General features: G+C 43.0%; 1 protein-coding gene across 5 annotated transcripts in view; it reads left to right on the forward strand.

Annotated features, from left to right (window-relative positions):
• The window catches only part of NAXD (NAD(P)HX dehydratase), an 89,291-nt gene that overhangs the window by 13,303 nt on the left and 62,694 nt on the right, over positions 1-13,294 (forward strand). For all 5 annotated transcript variants that reach the window (XR_012644998.1, XM_074990272.1, XM_074990268.1 and 2 more), the window contains one exon: positions 513-601. Coding sequence is in view for 4 of the 5 variants with exons in the window: in XM_074990272.1 (XP_074846373.1) it covers positions 513-601 (89 nt within the window). In the remaining variant the exon portion in view is untranslated. The remainder of the gene's footprint in view (positions 1-512; positions 602-13,294) is intronic.

A 13,294-nucleotide genomic window follows, 5' to 3' on the forward strand; every position in this document is an offset into this window, starting at 1 on the left:
TTATCTCTAGTCCAGATTTGACGAAATGGCTCAAACATGGGATTGGAAAAGAACTCATTGGTAATTTTGTTTTGTCCTCCATGACTGTAGCACAACACCATTTTTTTTTTGTTTGTGCTGTAGCCTGTCTCATACTTGGCTGTTGCCTTTGTTTTTCCTTGCTGTGGGCCTACGCCTCTCATTGTTGCTCATGGGAGAATGGAGAGGATTACTTGTGTTGAAGGATTTCATGATCTCTCCCTAAACTTTCACTGATTTTTGCTGTAATCCTGTTCAGTAAGCAAGTATTTCTGTGATTTTGCAATTTTGCATGGAAGTTAGATCTACGAACTAAAGTAGGATTTCTCCGAACTATTGAGTGGTATGGTAGTGCAGGTGGAACAAATCAGGTACCAGCTTTGCTTTATTTAGCAAGCAGTAGGAATTCGTAGTTGCTTAGTGAAAGCTGTTGGAGTTATTGCTTACACACAAATACAATTGCAACTGGTAATTCTTCAAATTTTCTTTCTTAGGGTGCAGACTTATCCCACGTGTTTTGTACCAAAGATGCAGCAGCTGTAATAAAATCATATAGTCCAGAGTTGATTGTTCATCCAGTTCTGTAAGTGATTTTTGTTCTTTTAAATGATTCAGTCCTCTCTCGATTGAATATTTCAGTGTGATAGCTTATTGGTATACAGTATTTCTCTTCCTGGATCACAGGGCAGTTGAATTAGAGGTTATGAAAGTAAAATATTTTCATTTAAGAGCATGTAGAGATTCTGACCTTTTAGAGCCACTTGTGTGTATGTTTGTCAAAGCACAAATCAAAAGAGAAAATATTGTTCTTTGTTTGCAGTTGTAGTGCTCTGCATGAGAGCAAGCTTCAAAAAATAGAACTGAGTATGGTACAAGTCAGCATTTTAAAATCTTTTTAAACATCAAAATAAAATTCACATCCCCAGTTTCTTCCTTCTTAATCAGTTTTACTTTCTCGTCACTGTGCACATGACACTATTAATTCTAGATCACTGTATGCAAAATTGATTTAAGAAATTTAGATTTAAAAATAAAATCATGATAAGTTAATATTGTACTTTGTAGATAACAAACCTAGTTATTAAAAAGTTAGGCTAAATAGAAAATATCAGGGTCTGGTTAGTTGGTTTGTTTCAGTTGTAGGCTGGAGTGTATCCCCAACTGGGTATCTTAAAGGAAATACTGTTGCAAATTATTTTGAATGAATATACCAAATAAGGCTCAAGATATAGCCCTTGCTTGCAAATCTCTAGGGTAAGCTTGTAGTACATATTGCACTGCATTGGTTTAAGTCGTGTGTACACTAGAAGCTTATATAAACAGACTAAAAATATTTTCTGAATGCTGCTGTAGATAGGATTTAATACTTTTAAAAACATGTTAGCACCTTTTAAAAAGCGTGATCATCAAGCCAGAAGGGAAGCCTTGACTTGACAGCTACAAGCTAACACATTTTAAAGATGTTAAAACTTTTCTCTGTGAATATAGGTGTTTTTAAAACAAGTAAGCAACAAGGTTTTTTGTTTAATTTTTTTTAAACACACCTCTCTATTTTCCTGGTGTATGCCTGAGTGCAACCACACTTATGTCTAAAATTCAGTGGGCAGAGCCAGTGGAGCTATGACAGTTGGGCTAGCCAATATGATATGTGGGAGCATTTGGCACAAAGTACTGTTGACTAGTGTGTCTAATAGAAGAGTACTGTAGGAAAAATGAGACAATGTGGTCAGAAAGGAGAAATCTATTAGCTAACAAGATCGTTGGATCTTAATGAAGCGATGGATTGTTTCTCTAAATTTCTGCAGGTTCCTTCCACACAGACTTTGTTCATTGCTTTCCGGAGAATAAATTTTTCAGTTTTTTAAAAAGTTGCCTCCCTAGTTGGAAAGATGCTAATCTGATGCACTATCATACGTATTCCTTAAACAGACAAACTCTAGGTACGGTAGGTGGATTTGTGGGAGAGGGAGAGAGTACTTGCCCCTTCTGGCCAAAGAGAATGTTAGGTCTGAAGCCCGATCACTGTTTAAATGTTAGTGTTTCTGATTTTTACACTTCAAACTGATTTAGCAGAATGTGTCAGCTAATATACTTAATCAGTATGTGTTGCTGAAAACATTATTTAAAATTGAATAAGGTTTAAGATTTAAAAATTCAAACAGTATTTCACTTTGTTTTTCTAATTTATTTTTATCGCCCAACAAGACTTCTTGCCTGTCGTCCTACTGCAAAATATGAGACAATGGTCTTGCCTCATAAACAAGGGCACTGTCCATTTTTGAGGAATGCCAGAAAGTCTTGATTGAATGTTTTAAACCCAGCTTTGTCTTCCATCAGACACAAAAGTCCACATGCATGCCATCATTACGTGGTATTGAGCTGTCAGCCTCCGATTGTGCTCTTCCAGCAATGGCAACCTTTATTCCCCATGAGTGCATTTTTCTCTAATGTACCTTACCTCATCTCTAATGCTGTTCTTATGCATGGAAGGAGCTCCCTGTAAAAGTTCACAAAACTGTTGCATTGTCCTCCTTTGTACCTCTCATTAAAGGTACTCTTTGCTATGATATTTGCATGGTGTGTGACACTGACTAGGCAACTGATGTCATATGTCACTGCTTGTTTTGTTAGTCCTTATCAGGGCCTTGTGTACTCTGTGTTTCACTGATTTTATTTTGCAGAATTTAACATTTTTCCAACCTGCTGAACAATGTCCTATTTTACTTCAGTCAGAAGTGTTCTCTCTGACCTGACCTTGCTGCAGCTTCCTTTTCTTGATACTGCTCTCACCTGAAGGGGGAGTGTGTTACAATAAACAGCACATTTTCTGTTCTGTTGCTGTGAACATGGGAGCTGGAACGGGAAACAAAATACTCCCTGGGCTCATAGGCCAGTCTTTGCCTCTGTTTTGAAGGTGTGGGCAAAAGGAAGCATGTGACGACCAGAGCGTGAGCTGATGAGATTTGGGAGGCAGGCAGTGCACTTGTGCCTGGGATACAAAATGTGCTGGGGAGGGGATATGAACAAACTTTATTGGGGGAGAGTTATGGGGCAGAGGGTCATCCTGCTGAGCTGCAGGCACTGGGGCAGAATTCCATCCCTTGTGAGCTACAAAATGATTCGGGGCTGAATTAGGGTAATTTGCAGTTGAGCATGTACCACAACAGATTCCCTGTGGTTTTTTTTTATAGCATTGCCCCGCTTCCAGTTGGATGGATGCAGACAGTGTGCCTGTTCCTCTCCCCGTGTGGCAAGGGTAGCAACATGAGTCTCGGAAAGGATAGGCCTTGCTTAGCTGCCACATACTCTTTTTCCCATAGGAGCTGGGTAACAGTAGCTGTCTCTATAGAGAACCTGAACATTGCTCCTTATCAGGCGTAATTATCTCCTCTGTCAGTGGAGTCTACACAATATATGCCTGCAATTTCTGAGAGGATTTGGCAGTGTGATGCCAAAAAATCAACAGGGTAACCTAATTAACATTGCTGTGGAGTTGAATAGCACATGCTGCAAAAATTGAGCCCATAGTGCAGCCTGCTTACGCAGCTGTCTCTCATCATAGCCATCTCTTTTATGTCCTCACATGCTTATGCTGGAAACTCTAGGGGTGGCTACTCTGTCATTATAGGTTTATGCAGTGTCTAGCATGTTGATGTCTTGATTGGAGCCTCTTGAGTGTTTTTGCAGTACTGATGAGAAATGAGACGTTTCTATAAGCTTAGAGGAAATGGTGTTTTTAGTCTGGTTATGTATGGCATGGATAAATGCAGATTTAGAGGCCCTAGTGTACAATATTATGTTATGAGAGGGGTAAATGTGCATGCAGGTAGTGCATCAAAGTTGTGAAATGGGCTACAAATGCAATAAAAATAAGGTATTCAAAAGTTCACCAAATCTGGAGAGTGCAGCTTGGGTTTTCCAAATGTGCTTGTGGTGCTGTTTGTTCTAGGGCAGGGGTCTGCAACCTACGGCTCCGCATGTGTCTCTTTAAGGACTTCTTTGTGGATGCTGATGCTATAATTGCAAAGTAACAAAAAAAAAAAAAAAAACAACAAAACTCCTGATTATTTTCAATAAATGGTGAACATCGTGCAGTAAACATGTATTGCATTACAAATCCTTGTGTGTGCTGTTTTTAAAATAGGGGTTCCAAAAAGTATTGTTTAACTTTATTTAATTTATTTATTAAGGACCATCTCATATTCATGTGCATTGCAGCTCTTGAATTTTTTTTTAACTGAATTAATTTAAAAAAATGGCTCTTCTTGCTATTTTGGTTGCTGAACCCTGGTCTAGGGCCAGCCATGGGCACTTTTCAACCCCATGTTCTCACCCAGTTCTGCTCTGCCCATGCCTCCTTATCTGCAGAAACTGTACAGAGTCCTCCAGGTGTGCGCTCTGTCAAGCTTTATTTCAAGTCCACTCACTAGGTTATCACTGCAGTCACCTATGTTCCCACTTATTTGTAGAGTCATAGAATGCTAGAACTGGAAGGGACCTTGACATCATTGAGTTCAGTCCCCTGCCTTTATGGCAGAACCAAGTACCATCTAGATCATCCCCAATAGATGTCTGTCTAAACTGCTCTTAAATTTCTCCAGCGGTGGAGATTCTGCAACCTCCCTAGGTACTTTATTCCAGAGTTGAACCACCCTGACAGTTGGGAAGTTTTTCCCAATGTCCAGCCTAAACCTCCCTTGCTGCACTTTAAGCCCATTGCTCCTTGTCCTATCATCAGAAGCCAAGAATAATTTTTCTCCCTCCTCTTTGTAACCCCCTCTTAGGTACTTGAAAACCACTATCATGTCACCTCTGTCTTTTCCTTTCTAAACTAAACAAGCCCAGTTCTTTCAGTCTTCCCTCATAGCTCATGTTCTCTAGACCTTTAATTGTTCTTGTTGCTTTTCTCTGGACCTACTTAACTTTCTCCACATCTTTCTTGAATTGTGGTGCCCAGAACTGGAGTCAATACTTGAATTGAGGCCTAATGAGCTCTGAGTAGAGCGGAAGAATGACTTCTCGAGTCTTGCTCTAAACACTCCTGTTAATGCATACCAGAATGTTTGCTTGCCTGCTTTTTTTTTTTTTTTTCTTTCTGCAACAGTATTACTCTGACTCATATTCTCATATTTAGCTTGTGGTCCACTATGACTTGTAAATCCCCTTCCACAGTACTCCTTTCTAGACAGTTGCTTCCTGTTCTGTATGGATGAAGCTGATTGTTCCTTCCTAAGTGGAGTACTTTGCATTTATCCTTACTAAACTTCATCCTGTTTACCTCAGACCATTTCTCCAGTTTGTCCAGACCATTTTGAATTCTCACCCTATCCTCCAAAGCAGTTGCAATCTCTCCCAGCTTGATATCATCTGCAAACTTAATAAGTGTATTCTCTATGCCAATATCTGGATCGTTGATGAAGATATTGAATAGAACTGGTACCAGAACAGATGCCTGCGGAACCCCACGTGTTATGCCCTTCCAGCATGACTGCAAACCGTTAACTACTCTCTGAGAATGGTTATCCAGCCAATCATGCACCCACCTTATAGTAGCCCTATCTAAGTTGTATTTGCCTAGTTTATTGTTCTTGTATTTTTGGTAACGGTCGAGATCAAACTCATGTTAGTCTGTATCCGCAAAAACAGTGAGAAATCCTGTAGCATCTTGTAGACTAACATATTTTGGAGCGTAAGCTTTTGAGGGCAAAGACCTGCTTTGTCAGATGCAAGCTGTTGATCTGATGTGGGTCATAATGATCTGAATTTTTACCCAAAGTATTGCATGGGTAGATGCTTGGGGGCCTAAATTGCAAAGGACATTTTAGAACATGTTCACATCTTCACTTGTGTAAGTTTGCAGCCTGGAAGGATTGCAGTGTGTGCATATTTACCAGTAAAGAAGAAAAAATTGAAAGGGTTTCCATGCAGCCACTTCACGGTTCACAGGTTTGTTCAAGGGACAGTGCTGATGGCATTATCCTTGGCAAACACCTGCCACTGACCCATCTAATTTGAATGTTTGTGCACCTGTTCAATAAATATTTTATAATTCATTGACTTGCTGCAAGTTCTTTTATATCATATATTCTTTCAGATGGAAACGTACTGTGAACACAACAAAACACTCAGCATCTAAGCAAATCTTTTGTTGTACTGAATAAGGGAGGAGCCAGAGTCTTGGGTGTGAGGGGAGGAGGATGGAGAGATGTTGCATTTGAAGTGGGATTGCGCAGTGTGGCACAGATAGGCAAACTTTGGACTGTTGTGCGAGAACTTATGTTTAGTTACAGATTCAACCTCTCTGATGTGGATCTTTGTGATCCAGTAACATCTATGGCCTTGCAAGACCCTGGATGTTGCAGGACCAGAGAGCCCCAGGAGCCCAGTGGTCTGGGCAGCTGGTCCCCGGTTTCCGGTGTGGAGGGGCCGGGTCTGCTGATGATGCCCGGGAGACCTGGAGTCCATCAGCTGAGAGATCAGAATTGATCTCCCCTGATCTGTCAGATTCCCTCCTGGTCAGGTCTTGAGGGTTCCTGTCAGGGAGATTCAACATGCAGAAAGTGGCTACTCCCTGATCTTGGGGTAGATTAGTGTGATACTTTCAAAGATGAATACTGTGTAAGTTTAGAACTTACAGAGCAGATACTTTGACCAACGAGAGAGAAGAAATATGTGTGCTGCCAGGGTTGCTAACAGGTTTCTGGATTCTGATCACAAAGTTGCAGAAGTTTGTTAGAGAATATGGCATACATCATGGCATAGGGTTTGCAGATAAGAGAATTTGGCTGGTTATGCTAATTGCAGAACAGCTACCTAAATGACTACTAAATCTTACCAACATACCTTGTCCTAACCACAAAATTAAGAAATTCAGTGGTGCAAAAATACAGTACACTCCTCTCTCGTTTAATGAGTACTTTACCTACGACTGCTTGCTAAAATGGGGGACACACATACTTCACATTGTTCACTATGTGAGTGAACTCCCCTGCTTATATGAGCTAGCCTTGAGGTCCCTGGTGAGGGCACGGGAAGATCTGCAGCCCTGCCCAGCCAGCTCCCAACACTCCCTCTGTGGTAACTCCCCATGCACCCCCCTGCCCTGTCTGGTCCCAACACTCCCCCAGCTCTCCGCACAACCCCACCCTCCCGCCGAGGCCACTCCTAGCACCCATCCTGTCCTGTCCTGTCCCAAACTCCCTGGACCCCCACACCCTCCCCCCAGGTACTGCTGCTGCAGCCTGGGGGAACAAGCCACCACTTCCTCCGCTGGAGCTGCCACTAGGTTTTAACCCTCCCGCCTCATGGCCCCAAATTGTCCCCAGCCTTTAACCCTCTGTAACCCTCCTTACCCACCCAAGGGTCACTTACCTTTCTAAAGCAGCACCACCTTCTGCCACTACTTCCCTGAGTTTGGAGCACTAGAAACCAATCAGAGATTTTTACATGTATTTTAATGGTAATTTAATGTCTCTCTCACGAGTTTTTGCCTGTGAGCAGAAAGTTGGGAACCAACTGTGCTTGTATAAGGAGGGATGAGTGTACTGCATAATTAAGGTTATGTTGGCTTGTTGCAGTGTTGTGTTGCTGAAAAGTTAAACTTCTGACGACCAGGAAATGCAGAGATAAGGTTGCCCAGACCATCTTAACTCTGCCCTCTTTCACCATTGCCCCCAATTTGCCCTTTACTCTGCTAACCATCCTTTGCAACTCATTCACTTTCATCTGTAGGATTCCCTTTAACATTATTGGGAGGGGAAAGATATTAAAGAAATATTGGTCATGCGACTTGCTGTCCCCTCTGCTGAAGGTGGGCAATAGCCAGGGTAACCATTTGTGTACAGTGGACCTACTGGGCATCATTTCAAGATAGAATTTTGTGTATTATTTAATCAGGGCTCCCTTTTGTTAGGGTGTGGTCAGTAGCAAGCTGGGCTGTAAGAGTAGTCTCTGCATTTATATGTGCCATGTATTTTGAGTGAAGTGAACCTGATTGGTGTCAGGCATAGTTCCACTGAATGGTGCGCTTGTACTTGTCTCTGTTTAGTAGAAGTGTGTTAAGGAGATAAGTGGATCAGTTTGAAGTGTATGGAAGAGCTGATTTGTGATATGAGATCTGTTTTTCACCCTCTTATGTATATGAAGGAAGTGAAGAGGTGCATTCTTTCAAATGCAGTGTGTCTCATTTTCCTATGGAGAATTCTGTGGCTATGTCAGTAGCAGGGCATGCAATGTCTGTTAGAATGAATATTTTCAGCTGTGAGCTGGAACTTGAGGATTGTAAATCTGTCATAATAAAGTGAAAATGAAAGTGTGTATGTTGAGACCGTATCATGTGAGTAATGGTAAGAGGCTGTGAAGTGTTTCTTAAATTGTGCAATTTGCTGTGTTCCTCCTGGGGACGTGGCTCAGCATGAATATTCACTTTTTTGTCATTTAATAGTGTTAATGGAATCCTGTGGAGGGGAGTGAAATGTGTTGGGCATGTTGGGGCATTGGTGAATGAGGGCAGTGTTAAGGTTGTCTGGGCATTCCCTGGTTTTGGACGTTTGTTTCACTGAGCAAACTGTTCTGCAAGGGGACAGAATAGCACTCTGAAGAGACTCTGTATTAGTATAATATTTTTGCCAGTGAATTGATTTTGGGTAATGAATTTCAAAAGTGGGCCAGTAGGAGGAATAATTGATTGTCTTAATAATGTGCAAACAAAATAGTCTAGAACAGTAGTATTTGGTGCTTTAATAGGGCCAGTTTCACAAAGTGGACCATGATGGCCCAAGTCAGCTGGGAGGAAGAATTTAATATGAAAACCATGAGTTATGAGTGGAAATAATTTAAGAGCATTTTAGTAGATGCCCCAGAAGTTTCAGTTCCGCAGTTGAGAAGGAAGTCATTCTGAATCTAAAAAAAAGACCTTGGTTAGAACTTAAAACAGACTGGGGTGCTCTCTGCGCTGTTTAAGTGTGGGTGCACTGAAGAAGTTCCAGAGGACTGGAAGAAAACTATTTTGTCAATTTAAAAAGAAAAAAAAAAAGGTTAAATGGAGTGATCTGAGCAATTATGGGTACTGTCAGTCTGACATTAGGCATGGATGAGATAATGGAGTGGATAATAACAGGTCTATTAATAAAGAATTAATGTAAGGTAATGCTGATGAAAATCACTCTGGGTAAAATAGATCTTGTCAAACTAACTTGATATCTTTTTGGTGAGAGTATAAGTTGGATAAATTTAATACAGGTGGTCCCCGACTTATGACCATTTGTACTTACAGCCAACCTCCATCTCACCCATGTCCCACGTGCACCCCAGCTCACCTCCCCCTGTGGCGGGGGGCTCCAGCCACACGCCTGGGGCTCCCCTCCAACCCCTGCGGACCTGGCTGCAACCCCTATGCTCCCACTCCCCCGCACACCCAGGCTTTGACCCCCTGCGGACCCGGACCCAACCCACATGTGGCCCCCAGATCACCTCTTCTGTGTGGGTGGCTCAGCATGTGCAGGCCTCCAACCTGCCCCCTAGCTCAAGCACCCCGCCCAGTGCACCTTCATTGAACCCTACCCCGCCTGGCTCAACCCCTTACCCTGCGCCTAGGGCTCTGGCTCCCAGTCCCCTGTGGGGCTCCAGCCCCCCTCCACTTAACCACCCCACTCTAATGCACCTCCCCATTCAACCCCCCCGTCTGGCTCAAACCCTCCCTCCCACGGCCCCAGCTCACCCCCTGATGCTTGGGGTTCCGGCTGTCAGCTGCCACCGGCGTGTGTAGGGGCTCTATCCCCCTGCCAGCTCAACCCACCCCTGCCCCAATTCACCCATTCAATGCCCCCTCCACCTGGCTCAATCCCTCCACTGGTCCCAAGCTGATTCTCTCCCCAGCACATGCTGAGCAGTCAGCCGCCAGTGCGTGCAGGGCTCCAGCTGTCAGCCACTGGAGGCGCATGAGGCTCTCCCCGCTACAGCTAACCCTCCTGCTCTGGTTCGCCCCATTCAACCTTCCCCTTCGGCCCCAGATCTCGTTTCCCAGCATGCTGGGCTCCGGCTTCAACCTGTGCCTGGGGATCCCAACCACTGGTGTGCAGGGCTCCAGCTCCAACCCCCTACCCACCACCCCTACAGGCCCAGCTCCAACCCCCTGGCTGGTCTCAACCCCCGCCCCAACGCCCTTCTGCCTGGGTCCAGCCTCCTGTAAGCCTCAGCTCAACTTCACCCTCCCAGGGCCCCAACCTAAGCCCTCCCCGACTTAGGCGAAATTACGCGAGGGTTGTGTGGAACACAACCTTCATCTACCTCAAGGGATTACAGTATAAGGGTGTTTCCAATTTACGACCAAACCGAGTTACGACCAGGTGTTCAGAATGTAACCTATTCATAAGTCAGGGACTATCTGTAGTGTTTTGTAAGATGGCTTGGCGCTACATGAGGCTTGGTTAAAAAAGCAAGAATGATATAAAAGTAACATGGTATATGTTAAATCTGTGGTGTACAAACAGTTCTGAAGGGAACTAGCCATGTTATTTTGAAAAAGTATTTATTGTTCAAGCAACTAGCCACACTCAACTGTCTAAATAGCCACATGTGACTCGTGTGGTGGACACCAGGCATGAAGTATATTGAAAATTGGTTAATTAATAGGTCTCAGAGTAGTTGTGAACAGGGAATCATTGAATGGGTGTTTTCAGTGGGGTCACATAGTGATTGATTTGTGGCCTTGTGCCATTTAATGTTTATCAATGATCTGGAATTAAATATAACTTCTTCTGTGATGAAGTTTGGAGATGACAATCCAACTGGGGGAATGATAAATAAAGAAGAGGACAGGTCATTAATTTAGCATTATTAAATCACTTAATACACTGTGCACAAAAAAGTGTATTTTAATGTGGCTAAATTTATATATATCTTGGGCCATACTTACAGGATGGAGAAGCTATATCACAGGAAGCAGTGATACCAATAAAGGCTGGTGGTCATTTTGTATAATCAAATGCACGTAAGCTTCTAGCCATTCTCAGGCTCTAGGGAGGGGAAAAAAGCCCTTCAGAAAGAGATTGCAACAAGTCTGTGTTAGCCTGTAACTTCAGAAACAGAAAGCAATCCTGTGGCACCTTAGACTAACAAATTTATTAGGTTGTAAGTTTTGTGGGTAAAACCCACTTCATCAGATGGGTTGGAGTGGAAATTACAGAATCCAGGGTATGTGTATGTACATATAGCAGCTAAAACAAAAAAAACTCTCCACAACCCTGGTCATTAGTAGGACCAATTAATGAAGCAAATTAAGCTGGATGTGTGTCATCCATGGCATGTGATTGTAGAAGTGTGAATAACAAAGGTGGGGAAATTGCCCTTGTCATGCATTAGTCAGTTGAGATCTTTATTGAAGCCTATGTTAATTTTGTAAATGGATTCCAGTTCAGCTGTCTCCCTCTGTAAATGGATGATAAAAATTCTTCTGTAGAAGAATGGCTACTTTTAAATTTGTTATTGAATATGTATGGAGGTAAAAATGTTCCTCTACAGGTTAGTGTGCTACCATACCATACCATGCGCAGAAGGGGACCTAAGGGTTATGCTGGATGAAAGGCTGAATACGAGTAAACATTGTGTCCTTGTAGCCAAGAAGGCTAACAGCATATTAGAGTGTGTTAGGAGGAGCATTTTGAGCAGATCTAGAGGTGTGGTTACCCCTCTCTATTTGGCACTTGTGAAACTACATCTGGAATATTGTGTCCAGTTTGGGGCCCCCAGTGTAAAAAGGTGTGGATGTGCTGGAGCAGGTTCAGCGAAGGGCAACAAAAATGATCAAGGGGCTGGAGCACAAGGCCTATGATAATAGGCTGAGGGATTTGGGCTTATTTAGTTTACAGAAGAGAAGATTGAAGGGTGATTTAATAGTAGCCTTCAACTTCCTGAAGGGATGCTCTAAAGGGGATGGAGAGAAGTTGTTCTCAGTGGTGACAGCAGAACAAGGAGCAATGGTCTGACAGAATGAGAGGAGCAGGTTGGATATTAAGAAGAACTACTTCATCAGGAGGATGGTGAAGCACTGGAATGCGTTGCCTAGAGAGATGGTGGATTATCCCTCCCTGGAGGGTTTTAAGTCCTGCCTTGACAAAGTCCTGGATGGGATGACTTAGATGGGGTTGATCCTGCTTGAAGCAGGGGACTGGACTAGATGACCTCCTGAGGTCCGCTGCATCCCTATGATTTTATGATTCTATGATACCATACCATACCATACCATACGTCTGATTTGTGTTCATTTATTGTTCAACTCACAGACTGTCTGGTTTGGCCAATGTACATAAAAGGGCGTTCCTGGTTCATGATGGTATATATCATGATAGTCTATGTGCAGGTGATGAGCCTCTCATGTGGCTTACATGGTTAGGTCCTGTGGGAGTTGCCTGCGTAGATAAGTGGACAGAGATGGCAATGGGGTGTGTTGCAGGAATAGTTTCCTCAGTTAGTGTTCCTGTGGTGTGATGTGTGGCTCTTGTGAGCATGTGATTCAGGTGTTGGGAACTGTCTGTAGGCGAGGACTGCCCTGTTTCCCAAGGTCTATGCGACCAAGGGATTGTTTTTCAGGGTAGGTTGTAGATTGTCAGTGACGTGTTGGCTGTTGTAGGTGATGACCAGTGTCGTTCTTTTGTTATCCTTGTCGGGTTTATCTTGAAGTTAGGTGAGTTCTGGGTACTCCTATTTTATTGGTTGTTGATTGGTCAAGAAATCTTGAAGGAACTCCTAGACCAATTTTTCACTAATTAATTTTCTTCAGTTAGACCAAAACAAACAAACAAACAAAGAGAGCAAAGAAATTAGGCTACTACAGCTGTTTGGGTTTATTAGCTAACGTTGCCCTTTACCCTGCTTTTAGGTACTAGTTGTTCCTAGTTCTGAATTGTTTGGTTGGGAGTCAGCTGTATTATGCAGACTGGTGTTTGGGGCAAGAGTTTTTCTTGCAGAAGCAAGAGATTGGACGGAAGCCTAATTTTGGAGGGGAGCAGATATCAGACTAATTGGCTGAAATTTTGCTGTCAGTTATGAGTTGTAGATAGTCTGTTTGAAGCCTACCAAAATAGGTACAAATGATTTGTGTCTCAAAACACTCAATGGGAATTTGAATGTGGTAGGCTGTTTTGTGTGTGGCTGCAAGATACCATAAGAAAAGCAAGCTTCCATCTTGAACCTTGTCTGAACTCAGAAAATAGTTTGTGATGCCTTTTCTTTTCAGTGTGGTGTGGAATTACCTCAGGCCAGTAAGGTAAAGAAAGGA

Source organism: Carettochelys insculpta, chromosome 1 (genome assembly GCF_033958435.1).
Source record: "Carettochelys insculpta isolate YL-2023 chromosome 1, ASM3395843v1, whole genome shotgun sequence".
NCBI lineage: Eukaryota > Metazoa > Chordata > Testudines > Carettochelyidae > Carettochelys > Carettochelys insculpta.